The 12415-nt window shown below is 33.9% G+C and overlaps 1 protein-coding gene across 21 annotated transcripts in view; it reads left to right on the top strand.

Annotated features, from left to right (window-relative positions):
* The window catches only part of PTPRM (protein tyrosine phosphatase receptor type M), a 483430-nt gene that overhangs the window by 361134 nt on the left and 109881 nt on the right, over nucleotides 1-12415 (top strand). For 14 of the 21 annotated variants that reach the window (XM_026671911.2, XM_087961547.1, XM_087961546.1 and 11 more), the window contains one exon: nucleotides 11900-12051. In XM_026671911.2, coding sequence (XP_026527696.1) covers nucleotides 11900-12051 — 152 coding nt within the window. The remainder of the gene's footprint in view (nucleotides 1-11899; nucleotides 12052-12415) is intronic. The other 7 variants (XM_087961551.1, XM_087961550.1, XM_087961548.1 and 4 more) reach the window with 1 other exon arrangement.

The following is a 12415-nucleotide window of genomic DNA, read 5'->3' as shown; positions in this document are numbered from 1 at the left end:
TAGACATGTGTTTATCCCAAACATGTTTGAATTGATGGATTCTTTTCCCCAAGTGCATGATCTTAAATTTAGAAACTGCATTTATTATTGAAAAGGCTAAAGTGAGGCACAGTAAAAGATAACATACTTCCTATTTTTATATGTGTGGGAAAGCTTAATTTTAAAATATAAACATTAAAAAATGTTGTGGTACTTCCCAAACCTATTTCATCATTGTTGTAGCAAAATAATATTGTTCTTCTTTGGAAACCATCTGTTTCAAGCCTTATTTAGGAAAAAATCTCCTTTAATTCGATACCTAGTTCACTGCATATAGATGAGCGGATACTATTCTGTAGCTCCTCCCAAAAAAAACTATATTTGTTACACAGCATTTACACAATTAACTAACTGATAACATGTAAATGTGTTTATATTCATATCAGGGTACTTCCACACAGGTGTTTCCTTTCCTTGATCCTTCCAAAGTAATTTGAAAAAGGATGTTTCAAGCAATGTTATATTTCATTGTAAAGCAGCCTTTTGAAATCAGATATGAAGTGCTAGGCAGCCCTAATAAGCTGTGAAAATCAAACTAGCTGGCTTTTAACAGTGATTGTGAAACTGACTTGAAGCTGATTAGCAATTAGTTTGCTGATAAAGTTTGTCAAATCTACTCTAGCTGGGGAATAGGCATTTTTTCCCAGTATATTTTTGGCAGCTTTTTTTTTTTTGGTTACTTTACACATTTTTTGAATCTTCAGAGGAACTTTTTCTTCTTTCTTCCTGATTAGATCAAAAATCAGCACCAAGACAGAACCCCATATCTTAGAAATGTTTATTTTTAAAAGCTACCTATTGGAAAGTTATACATTAACCTAACATGAAAATATTTAGTTGTGGTGACACTTTAAGAGATATTACAGATAGCCCTCAAATTACAATCATTTGTTCAGTAACATTCAAAGTGGATGCTGAAGAAGGGACTCACAACTGGTTTTCAAAATTCTGGCTGTTGCAGTGCCCCTGTTTTCATGTGAACAAAATTTGGGCACTGGCAACTAACCCCACTTATGACCATCTGCAATGTCCTGTGGTCACATGATCACCATTTGTGATCTTCCCTCCTGGCTTCCCAACTCATTCGGGTAAGTCTTTCCCATGCCTTTCTTTGCTCACACTCATTCAAACTCACTATGCTCTCTTTTTCCCCTTCATTCGTATACAACTGGCTCACATGCACCTTGCACCCCCTTTCCCAGGCCTCCATGCATTCACACACACCCCTTCCTGGGCCTCCATGTGTCCCACATTCTCCTTTCCAAGCCTTCCTCTACTCACACATGCCCCACATCTGTCTGCACTCTCCCTGTGTTCATGCACGCCATGTACCTTCCTTCCCAGACTTCTCTGTACTCTCATACATCCTTCACCCACTTCCTGAGTCGTCTTATGGTCACACACAAATCATGCTTCCTTCTGTACCCTCCCTCTGCTCATGCCATACTGCAGTCCACACACCCCTTGTCCAACCTGTGCACAGCCTGTACCAGGAGGGCCTTCCTCCTCTCCCTGCAGCATCCTCCTTCCTTACTTAGAATTCCTGATGCTTCCCATTTAATGACCTGCATGTCTTGGCATCTGGGACTGCCTGGATTGCTATCACTAAGTGATGCTGTCACATGTCATTGCATTTTATGACTGCAGCACTTAGCAACAGCAGTCCTGGTTCCAATTGCTGTCATACTCAAGGATTGCCTGTGCTCTAATCCTGAGTACTGAGTACTGAAATGTTATCCACAATACGTGTTACAGTGTCTTGAGTTCTTGATTGAAATGAGGATCTTCAATGGGCTTTGGTTTTTTTACAGGAAAGCCCTTCTGGCTGTGTTTGAACTAGCTTTAAAAGCTTACTAGCTTCTGCTATTTAACTTTATGGAAGTTTTAAAAGGAATTGACATTGGCAGCTCATTACTCCATTCGTTGTTTCAGGTTCTGCAACTAAAAGCTTGACTTGAATATGAAGGGGACTCTTAATTATTTAATTATTAGTATTTTCCTTCCTCAAGTCATAATTAGTCTCAAGATGATGTTACTAGAATATGTCTATATGGAAAACCGTTGAAAAATAGCATGTCTGTATTATCAGTTGTCATATATTAACTCAGTAGTCCCAAAATCGATCTCAGTGTTGCCCATATATTCACTATTTACTATGCTTTTGTGATATGCCAAAATTACAGAATGGAAAGCTTATCAAATATCAGATAAGATTTTTAAATAAGGGGAAAAATTCTCCTCTCTAATAGGAAAAATACACTATTGTTGAAATAATATTTTCTTCTTTTTATATTAGATTTTTTTATTTTATTACTATGGTGCAGCAGCATCTAGAGTGTGCTTACTGCGTTATAACTTGAAATTAAGTGTTATGAGCTCATAGAGCAACTGTAGATATTCTGGGGTAATATATAAACGTGTTATATATGTCTTAATTAAGTAGCATAGAATGTAGAGAGAGGAAATTTAATAGTCTTACATTATCATTCAGTTGAAGAGCAAACTAGTATCATTCAAATTAATGCTTTCATGTATATGATTATACCACTAGGCTCAGTTTCTGGCCAAATTGTATACCTTAACCTGGAACAGGCCCTTTGAAAGGAGCAGCTGAAAGTAACATCTGTTATAGGAGTTACATTTATGTTTACTTATGACTTGAGTAAAGAGATGAAGTGAATTCAAATAATAATGAATGCAAATTTACAACCCAACCCTTAGTTCCCTGACTTTGAAAGCAACATACATTTTTTGTACTTTCTAAATGGTTGCAATATCTTCAAGATATTTTCAGCTCAACCATTCTGCACTCTTTATATTTGATGAGTACATGTTTTAAAAATTTCATATACGATATAAAAAAATTACCTCCTGTGATTTCTGTGTTGTTATTTTAAACAAGAATAGCAAATTTAGATTCCAAGGGGTATTTTTTATTTTTAACTGTCTAGTAATTGGTCTTGTCAATCATATAATGACCCTGAAACCTGTCTTTATTTTTGTCATTTTTGAGATACTCTGACTATAGAGGCTGTACAATATAATAAGCTATCTTGAACTATATGAAGCTGCATACCATGGCCTTTGGAGAGAATCATCTTTGAAAGATCAAAATATAATAGATAAAGAACTCTGAAAGAACATGGAATGGGGAATTGTTATTGGTTTTTTCAGTTTCATAATAATATAGACAGCTAAACTTCTTTCCACATTCAGTGAATGTCTGGAGTGTGAAAAAAGAAATTGGGTCAGTTTTTCTCCACTTTTGATTGGGTTTAAAGATACTCAGTATACTGACATGCATCAGACATCTTGCTAAATGTACTAAACTTGTTTATTTGGATCTGTTCCTAAGTTTAAACTTTCCAAAGAAAATTATATGATCATTACATAGAAGAAAATGAATAATAGTTGCAATTCTAAGCCCTGCTTTGTATATTCATACAAAGGTGGAGGTTCGATTCTCACTATAATTACTAAGGCCACAGAAAGAACATTTCCTCTTAACCCATACTTGAAATATTTGAGTAGACACATGAGGGATATTTTTTATTTTTTATTTTTTTATTTTTGTCAATTGCTTACAAGATAATAGGTATAAGTAAAAACATAGTTATGAATTTACTACTTATATATTTATATTTACTAGTTATATATTTATATTTACTTTATATATTTATATTTATATAGTTATGAATTTATAAATTACTGCAGGGCAGAAATTTATAATATAGAAAGTGGAAAATCAGTTTATGAGCAATGGATCATAGCTGAGAAAGAGAACCTGCAGTTTAAATACAATATATGCTTTGGGTGGAGAACATATTTGGATTCCAGAACCTTCAATTAAAAGGGTCAGAGAAGATGGTGAGAAAATCTCCACCTGCATAACAGGAAGTATGAAAAACACAAGCTGCATCAAGCTGAAGAATATATTAATCCAATATTATGACTCTCAAAGTGGCAAACAGACTTTCTGGCATTCTAATTTATTGCTTTCCAACCATTGTTCCCTTGTATTGTCTCCATCAAGGTAACGTTCGGCCTTGAGTGAGAACACTTGATAGATCCATCCTCCATGAATGCCTTCTAACCACTCTCAAAATCCTCCAAATTAATGATTATCATTATTTCTGCTTCTAACGTATAGTGCTGTTTCCCATGTAAGAAAGATAGAGAAATTCAGTTTATCAACTGTGCAAACATATCTGTATAATACCATTTGATGATTGATAGTTCTCATAGTCTTCCCCTGAAACACTGTCATTGTGTTCAGTAAAATTTCATTCTACTGTTACTGGTGCTCTGAAAAATACCATTAAAACTGATCAGACTGATATGATATATAAATCTTGCAAATAAATAAACCTTCAGCTCCAAGGTTCTTCAGAGCATTGAACATGCTTTAATTTTCAGAAACTCCTCCACCAAATCATAATTTTAATGTGGTAGAAGAAGAAACAGACTTGAGTCTTAATATTTTCAAACTGTTAGTAAGGATTTTATATAGCTTTGTGGGGGAGGGGTGTTCTGTTTTACTTTCAGAATTATTCTCTTAATATAACTGAACAGATTTTTCTCATCTTGGCAGCCTAAGCTGTCACCAAAGCAGTGTTCTGCAATAAATCTTAGCCCCTCAGCTTCACACAGCTTAACTTGGCTACTAGACTCAAACTTGTCTGTCAGACACATAATACAGCACAACTAGATAAGAAATTTTATTTATTTTTTAACAAAGTTTTTATTTTTACAATAAACATACAAACAAAACATAAAAACATAAAACCCTCTTTCAATTATATACATACAGTGTGTCAGTTGGTTACAATCTTTTGTGCTATCCTTTTTTTACCATTACTCACAAGTTATATAAATCCTCACCTTATCAATCTAGCTTGTGCTTATGTAATATCAATTATTAAACATTCATTTTGACTAAACTATTTTTCCATCATTTTATACAAGATATTCTAATTTTCATTATGATTTAGTCTTATACATTCATCCAATGGTTATATATTTTGTATTGTATTCTATATCAATCTATTAACTTTTATTGTAAGGCTTACTAATCTATTTCTTTACCATGTCTTTTTATCTAACCATTGATAAAATAAATCCCATATCATATCAAATTGTTTATCCTCTTGTTCTCTAATTCCAAATGTCAATTTACTCATTTCAGCACAGTCTATGATTTTCTTAATAATTTCCTCCTGCATAGGTATTTTTTCAGTTTTCTAATTCTTAGCAAATACAATTCTAGCCGCTGTTAAAACATTTACAGTAAAATATTTCAATTCTTTACAATATATTTCCGGTACAATTCCTAGTAAAAATATCTCAGGTTTAAAATCTATGTGTTGTTTTGTCATTTTTTCCAACCATGTGTGGATTATAGTCCAATATCTTTTTGCATCCGAGCATGTCCACCACATATGGTAACATGAACATCTCATGAATATCTGATGACATTTCCAACATTTATCCGATTTATTCTTGAACATCCTCGCAATTCTGGTCGGGGGTAAGTGCCACCTGTAAAACATCTTATACAAATTTTCTCTATATGCAGTTGACATAGTCATTTTATCATTTTGAGACCACAATTTTTGCCATTTATCTAAATCCCATATCCAAAAATTTTCCCCCACGTAATCATTGTTTCTTTTACTTGTTTTTCGTCTAATTTAAACTCTAGCAAATGTCCATAAAGTTTTTCATTACTTTTTCATCAGTACCTGTCAAAATTTTATCTAAATCAGTCAATTTACCATAGATACATTCTGTTTTAACATCCTTATCAAATCTAGATTGTATTTGCAAATATGAAAACCAATTCATTTTTACACCTTGTTCTTCTCACTTGCATAGATTTAAGTTCACCTTTTTCATTCAATATATCACCATATCTAACTGTTTGTTCCTTTTTATATATTATTGGATAGGAGAAAGCTTCAATAGTAGATAACCATAGTGGAATTTTTAAATAATATTGCTTTTTTATCTTCTCCCGGTTTAGAAACAATGCTTCTCGAACATAATGTCTTCTAAAATACCCCTGCGTTTTAGTTCCCTTATACCAGAGGAAGGCATGCCACCCTAAGAAGCATGTCCTTCTAAATTCAAAAGCCTAGTATTCCTTAGTGTTATCCACTCCTTTGCCACATCAGACTCATCGCTTGTTAGTATAATTCCCAATTGGGCAAAGCAAATCCTCCTCTTATTCTTGCATCTTGTAGCAATTTAAGTTTTATTCTCGCTTTCTTCCCCTGCCAAATGTATTTTAGCACTATTTTGTTTAAATCTTCAAAAAATTCTTTCCCTAATCTGATTGGAATTGTCTGGAATAAGTATAAGATTCTAGGCAATACATTCATCTTAATTGTAGATATTCTCCCAATCAGTGATAATTGTAATTTTTCCCATTTTGTCAAGTCTGTCGCAATCTGTTGTTTAAGTTTAAGATAATTATCCTCCTTAAGTGTGCTACATCTTGGTGTTATGTGTATCCCTAAATACTTAACCTTATTTGTGACCTGGATCCCCAAAACTTCCTCCAATTCTTTCTTTCGTCTTACTAACATGTTCTTTGCTAAAATCTTTGTTTTATCTTTATTTATTTTCAAACCTGCTACTTTCCCATACTCTTCTATCTTTTCTATCAGTTTAGGTGCTGACTCCAATGGATCCTCTAATATAAATACCAGGTCATCTGCAAAAGCTTGTAATTTATACTCTTCTTTTTTAATTTTCATTCCTTTTATTTCTTTTTCTTCTCTGATGTTCCTATTCAGCACTTCCAGTACTAACACAAACAACAGAGGTGACAGTGGACAGCCTTGTCTAGTCCCTTTTCTTGTATCTATAAAGTCTGTTAACTCTCCATTTATCATAACCTTTGCAGTTTGTTTTTGATATATCGTTTCTATGGCTAGAGTGATATTTTTACCAAAGCCCATTTGGTCCAATTGTAACAGCATAAAATGCCAATTCACATTATCAAAGGCTTTTTGTGCATCTAAAAACATCAGAGCCATTTGTTTTTCGGGACGTGCCTCATAGTATTCCAGTGTATCTGAAATTATTCTCATATTATCTTTAATCTGTCTCTTCGGCAGAAATCCACTTTGATCAGGGTGAATAAAATAGTTTAAGTATCTTTTCAGTCTTTCTGCCAGAATTGAAGCAAAAATTCTATAGTCTGAATTTAATAGTGATATTGGTCTGTAGTTTTTAATTTGCTGTGGGTCTGTGTCCTCCTTCGGTACAAGTGTGATATATGCTTCTGACCATGTATTCTCTTCTTTGTCATAACTTCATTCATAACTTCTAATAAGTGAAGATTCAATGTTTCCTGGAATGTCTTATAAAATTCCACTGGCAAACCATCCAGACCTGGTGTTTTCCCAATGTTTTGCTTTTTTAAAGCTTCTGTTAATTCCATCATTGTTATGTTACTTTCTAACATTATTTCAATATCTTTGGGTATCTGAGGCAAATTTGCTTCCTGTAAGTATTCTTGAATTCTTTCTTCCTGAACATTCTCTTGATGGTACAGTTTTCCATAATAATCTTGAATAATTTTTTTCTCCGCATTTCCATTGCATACATGTCCTTGTTCATTTATCAATTGATTTATCCTTCTCGAGTCTCTTTCCTTTCTCAATTTATATGCTAACCATCTGCCTGGTTTGTTTGCATCTTCAAAATAGTTCTGCTTAGCATTTTTATTTTTTTGTGCTATTTCTTCTTTTTCCATTAGCCCCATTTTATGTTTAGTTATGTCCATTTTAATTATAATGTCCTTTTTTGTGGAAATATCTGTAGTTCTTTTTACAACTTCTTGTAGTCATCTTCCAATATTTTTTTTTTAAATTCTGTTTTATATTTCTTTTCCTTGTATAGTCCATTATCAAGCCTCTTGTATAAACCTTCATCGTGTCCCAGAGGTTCTGTAATGATGTATCCTCTTTTGTGTTTTCTTTAAAGAAAAAAGTCAATTCTCTCTCAATTTTCTGTTTAAAGTCTTTTTCCTTTAATATCGTATTATTTAAAGTCCATCTAGATCTCCTTTTTTATCCTTTCCATACAAGTGTCATTGGATTGTGACCTGCCCAGGTACTTGCTTCTATTTCAATGTCTTGTATGTTAGAAAGCAATTCTGTTGACATCTATATCATATCTATTCTAGACCATGATGCATGTCTATTGGAATAAAAGGTATATTGTTTATTTTCCGCATTTCTCTCTCTCCATGCATCTTTTAGGTTTATCTCATCTACCATTCGAAAGAGCAATGTCTTTCTAACTTTCTTTGCTGTTTTTTGTGTTTTATAGTCCAATTTGTCATTTATTATACCATTAAAATCTCCCATCAGACAGATATTAGCATAGTCAAGTTCAATTATTTTGTTATGTAATTTCCTGTAAAAATCGTCCTGATTATCATTTGGAGCATAAATAGCTAATAAAAGTATCTTTAGATTATTGTTCATTATCTCCACCATCAAAATCCTTCCATCATCATCTGTATATATTTGTTCCACAGGGATTGTATCTCTAATGTATAACACCACTCCTCTCTTTTTACGCTGTCAACACTGTAAATAATTTCCCTAATTTTTGTTGTTTCAATATATAATCATATTGTTTTTTAATATATACTTCTTGTAGACAGATTATATCAAATTTAATTTCTCTAACTTATGAAATATTTTTCTTCCTTTAGTAGCTGAATTAAATCCATTTATATTAATTGTAATCAGTTTTCTCTCATCCATTTTAGACTTTATAAGATGGATTTGTTGCTCTAGTAGATCTTGGTTCTCATTGCTCTATGGGTACACCACCTACGGCTCCTTCTTCTTTTTCAATTACTGCTATACATTCCTCGTGAAATTCAATTAACGACTCTTCTTTTCTTGTATCTTCCTCCCTTCATCTGAAATATTCCAGATAGAATAGCTCAGATTTTTCAACTGTATCAATTCTGTGTCTTTGTTCCTGCCAGGTAAACATGAGACCTTCTGATATCAGCCATCTGTAATTTATTCCTCTCTTAAGTAACTCTTTGGTCAAGAATAAATATTCTCTTCTTATCTCTCTCACTCTTCTCGGTAACTGTTTCAGTACCACTATTTCTTTATATTTGTACTTTAGTGTTTTTTCTCTTGCCTCCTGCAGTATTTGTGATTTAATTATTTTCTTAATAAATCTGATATGAACTTCTCTTGGCAGTTTATTTCTCATCGCATATCTTGTATAGACACGAAAAACCTTGTCCATTCCATCCATCATCTTCTCTTTAGTTACCTCTCATGCTTCTGCCAGGATTTCTGTCATTTCAGCAAGGTTTTCACCCTTTTCTTCTTCTATATTTTGAAATCTAAGATAGAATTCTGATCTATCAATTTCCCACCCCAATGATTGCAGAGATCTGCCCTTGTCTCTTTCCACTTCACTCAATCGGGTATCCATATCTCCAATCTTCTTATCTCTTTGTATATCTTGTTCTTCAATTTTCTTGATTCTGTCCTCATATTGCATCATCATCTGTTGAATATTTTCAATTTTCTCACCTGTCTTTTCAGTTCTTTGCTCAATATTCTCCGTTCTCTTTTCAATATTATCTGTTTTTACTTGTATCTTTTGAATTCCTTGCATAATCATCTGCAGTGTCACTTCTTTCTCCTTCTGTGGTTGTAACATCACCTGTATTGATCGTTGTCCTCCAGATGTTGAGGAGGAAGAAGTCAGGATTGAAGAAGCTGAGGCTGGTATCTTTCTGCTCATCTTAGAATACTTAATAGGAAAATTGAGAAGAAAAAGCAAGAGCAGCCAACTGCCACTCCAATAAAAAAAAAAGTAAAAGCAAAAAATGAAAATAAAAAAGGAAAGGGAAAAAATCTTCAGGCACTTGAATACCTTAATCCAATTGGTTCCAATTATGTAGAAAAAAAGAAAAAAAAGAAAAAAAATGGAAAATGGAAAAAGGATGAAAAAATATAAAAAAAATAGGAAAAAATTTAAAAAGACAGAAAACTGTATATTCCCCTTGCTAAAATGGTAGAACAAAGGGAGGAGGGAAGGGAAAAAAGTAGTCTTATTCCTGCATCAAAGGACTCCAAACATAAAACTCCAACTGGGGGGGTGAGTAGAAAAAAAGGGAAAGAAAAAATGCAATTCTGTCAGTAACCAAAGCACTGCCACTAAATATTCGAGGCTCTTTACTAAATCAAAAATCAAAATTTCCAGTTCTCTTTTCAAGGTCACTTCAATCTTCTTTCTTCAATTTCAAATCCAGACTCCAGCTATCTAGTAGTTTCACAGAAGAGCACCTGCAAACAATCTACATGCTCTTCCCACTATCTTTTCAATGAAAAGCACAGAGTCCTTGAATGTAACACCATATGTATCAACAAGAAAGAAAGGAAAACAATGTATCCAAGCCTCCAGGTGGCAGCGCTACTTATTTCCCTTTCCTTTCCCTTCCCCTCTAATATTAAAACCAGGAATAAAAAAATAAAAAGAGTCTAAAATTATTAAAGAGAAGAAACAAGAGGAAAAAAAACTTTTCCAAAAAGTTATTTTGAAAGGAAAAAATTAAAATTAAAAAGGAAAGACCAGTCCAGTTTAAAAATTGAAAAGTTTTTACAAAAATCCAAAGTTCCAATAAAAAGAAGAAAAACCTTCAGATTTAATTTGTGCTTAATCTCGCCACTTGAGCACTTTTATCTTCACTTTTAAATTTAATTTTTAGTCTTTTAGGGTGTTCTGTCCAGAAAAAAATAAGTAGAAAATTCTCTCACCAAACTGACACACTTTCTTTCCAGCTTTCTTCCATTCCAGAGCTGTCCCAGCTTCAGCAGCTTTAATGGCTGCCTCTCTGCCACGGGGAAAAAAGGGCTTCTCCTGGATCTACCAGGGACTTTGCAATGTCCCTGGGATCAACAGGATGTGCCCTCCTCAGTCACCGTCTCTACAGGACAGTTTAGTTCCATTGGGACCGTCCTGCAACGGAAATATCAGCAGCGATCTTAGAGTTTAAAGATCGCATGCTGTACTGCCGCGACGCCAGCTCCGCCCTCCTTCCTATTAGAACTAAGCCTATTGAACATTGACTATCCTCAAGACAGTTGTGACAGTACAGTTTACCAACAACTATTTTAACTCACTGTTTCTTTTTCCTACTTTCCCTATTTAACAAGTGCAGTGATTCACTTAACAAATGTGACAAGAAAAGTCATAAAATGGGCAAAACTCACTTAACAAATTCTTACTTAGCAACAGAAACATTTGGCTCAGCTGTGGTCAAAAGGCAAGGACTACCTGTAATGAGTTGTCTTAGAGCTTACACTTAGCCAAAGTCTGGATCCAATTTCCCACTGTTACACTCACCCTACTAAATCAGGATTTTCCTAGGGTGGCTGACTGACAGTCTGCTGATCCTTCAAAGGAAGGTTGGCAAATCAAATAGGTTTTCCAGTCCAGGTTTAGAATCCAAGAAGTCAATAACCCAAAGTATCCTAAGGATGTACCTTGTGCTCAGGAATCCATAATCCACTTGTTTTTCCTTCATCTCTGTATAATACATATAACTCTTTAACTGTGTATTTTATTATATGCAATATTTTATTACTCTAACTGTATGTATTGCCTTTTCTCATCAATTCACAGTGAAAATGTTGTAGCTGTTTAAATTTCATGCTGATTTGTGTGTGTGTGTGTGTGTGTGTGTGTGTCTGGGGGAAGGTCTTTCTAGAAGAAGTTAATTTATAGATTATATGAAATAAAAATAATGAATTCAATGCTTGCTTATTGAAGCATCATCTCTTTTCCTTAATGTTTCTTTCTTAAGGAAACTGGCCAAAAAGCGAAAGGAGACATTGAGTAACACACGACAGGAAATGACAGTGATGGTGAACTCAATGGATAAAAGCTATGCTGAACAAGGTACCAACTGTGATGAAGCTTTCTCTTTCATGGATACACACAATCTAAATGGGAGATGTAAGTGGAAGTCATTTTAATTTCTGCAGAGCAAATAGCAAAGGGGAGTGTGAAAGGCTCTTAAATGCTTGTTACTCAATCCATGGGCTCCAAGTGCAACATTTCACATCCTGTAGCAAGAAGGTGGAATTGAATCTTTGATAAAGAACATTTTGTATTTATGCCTTTCCCTTGTTTCCAAATAAAAACCAGTGAGATCAGTGCAGTATGTGTTACACTCCATTTCCTCATTTATTATACAAAGGTGCCTGATAGCCTTTAATTTTGGTGACCATTTTTAAGAAATATCATAGTACGTGCGAATGGTGGCTCTTTAGCTTCAACTGACAAATTTCACAGTTCCTACCATAAGAGAGTTCAGTAA

The sequence above is a fragment of the Notechis scutatus genome, chromosome 3 (assembly GCF_049901735.1).
Source record: "Notechis scutatus isolate UNSWTSFEM ecotype Mainland chromosome 3, rNotScu1.2, whole genome shotgun sequence".
Classification (NCBI taxonomy): domain Eukaryota; kingdom Metazoa; phylum Chordata; class Lepidosauria; order Squamata; family Elapidae; genus Notechis; species Notechis scutatus.
The sequence above is the reverse complement of the archived record's forward strand: the minus strand, read 5'-3'. Positions and strand labels throughout refer to the sequence as shown.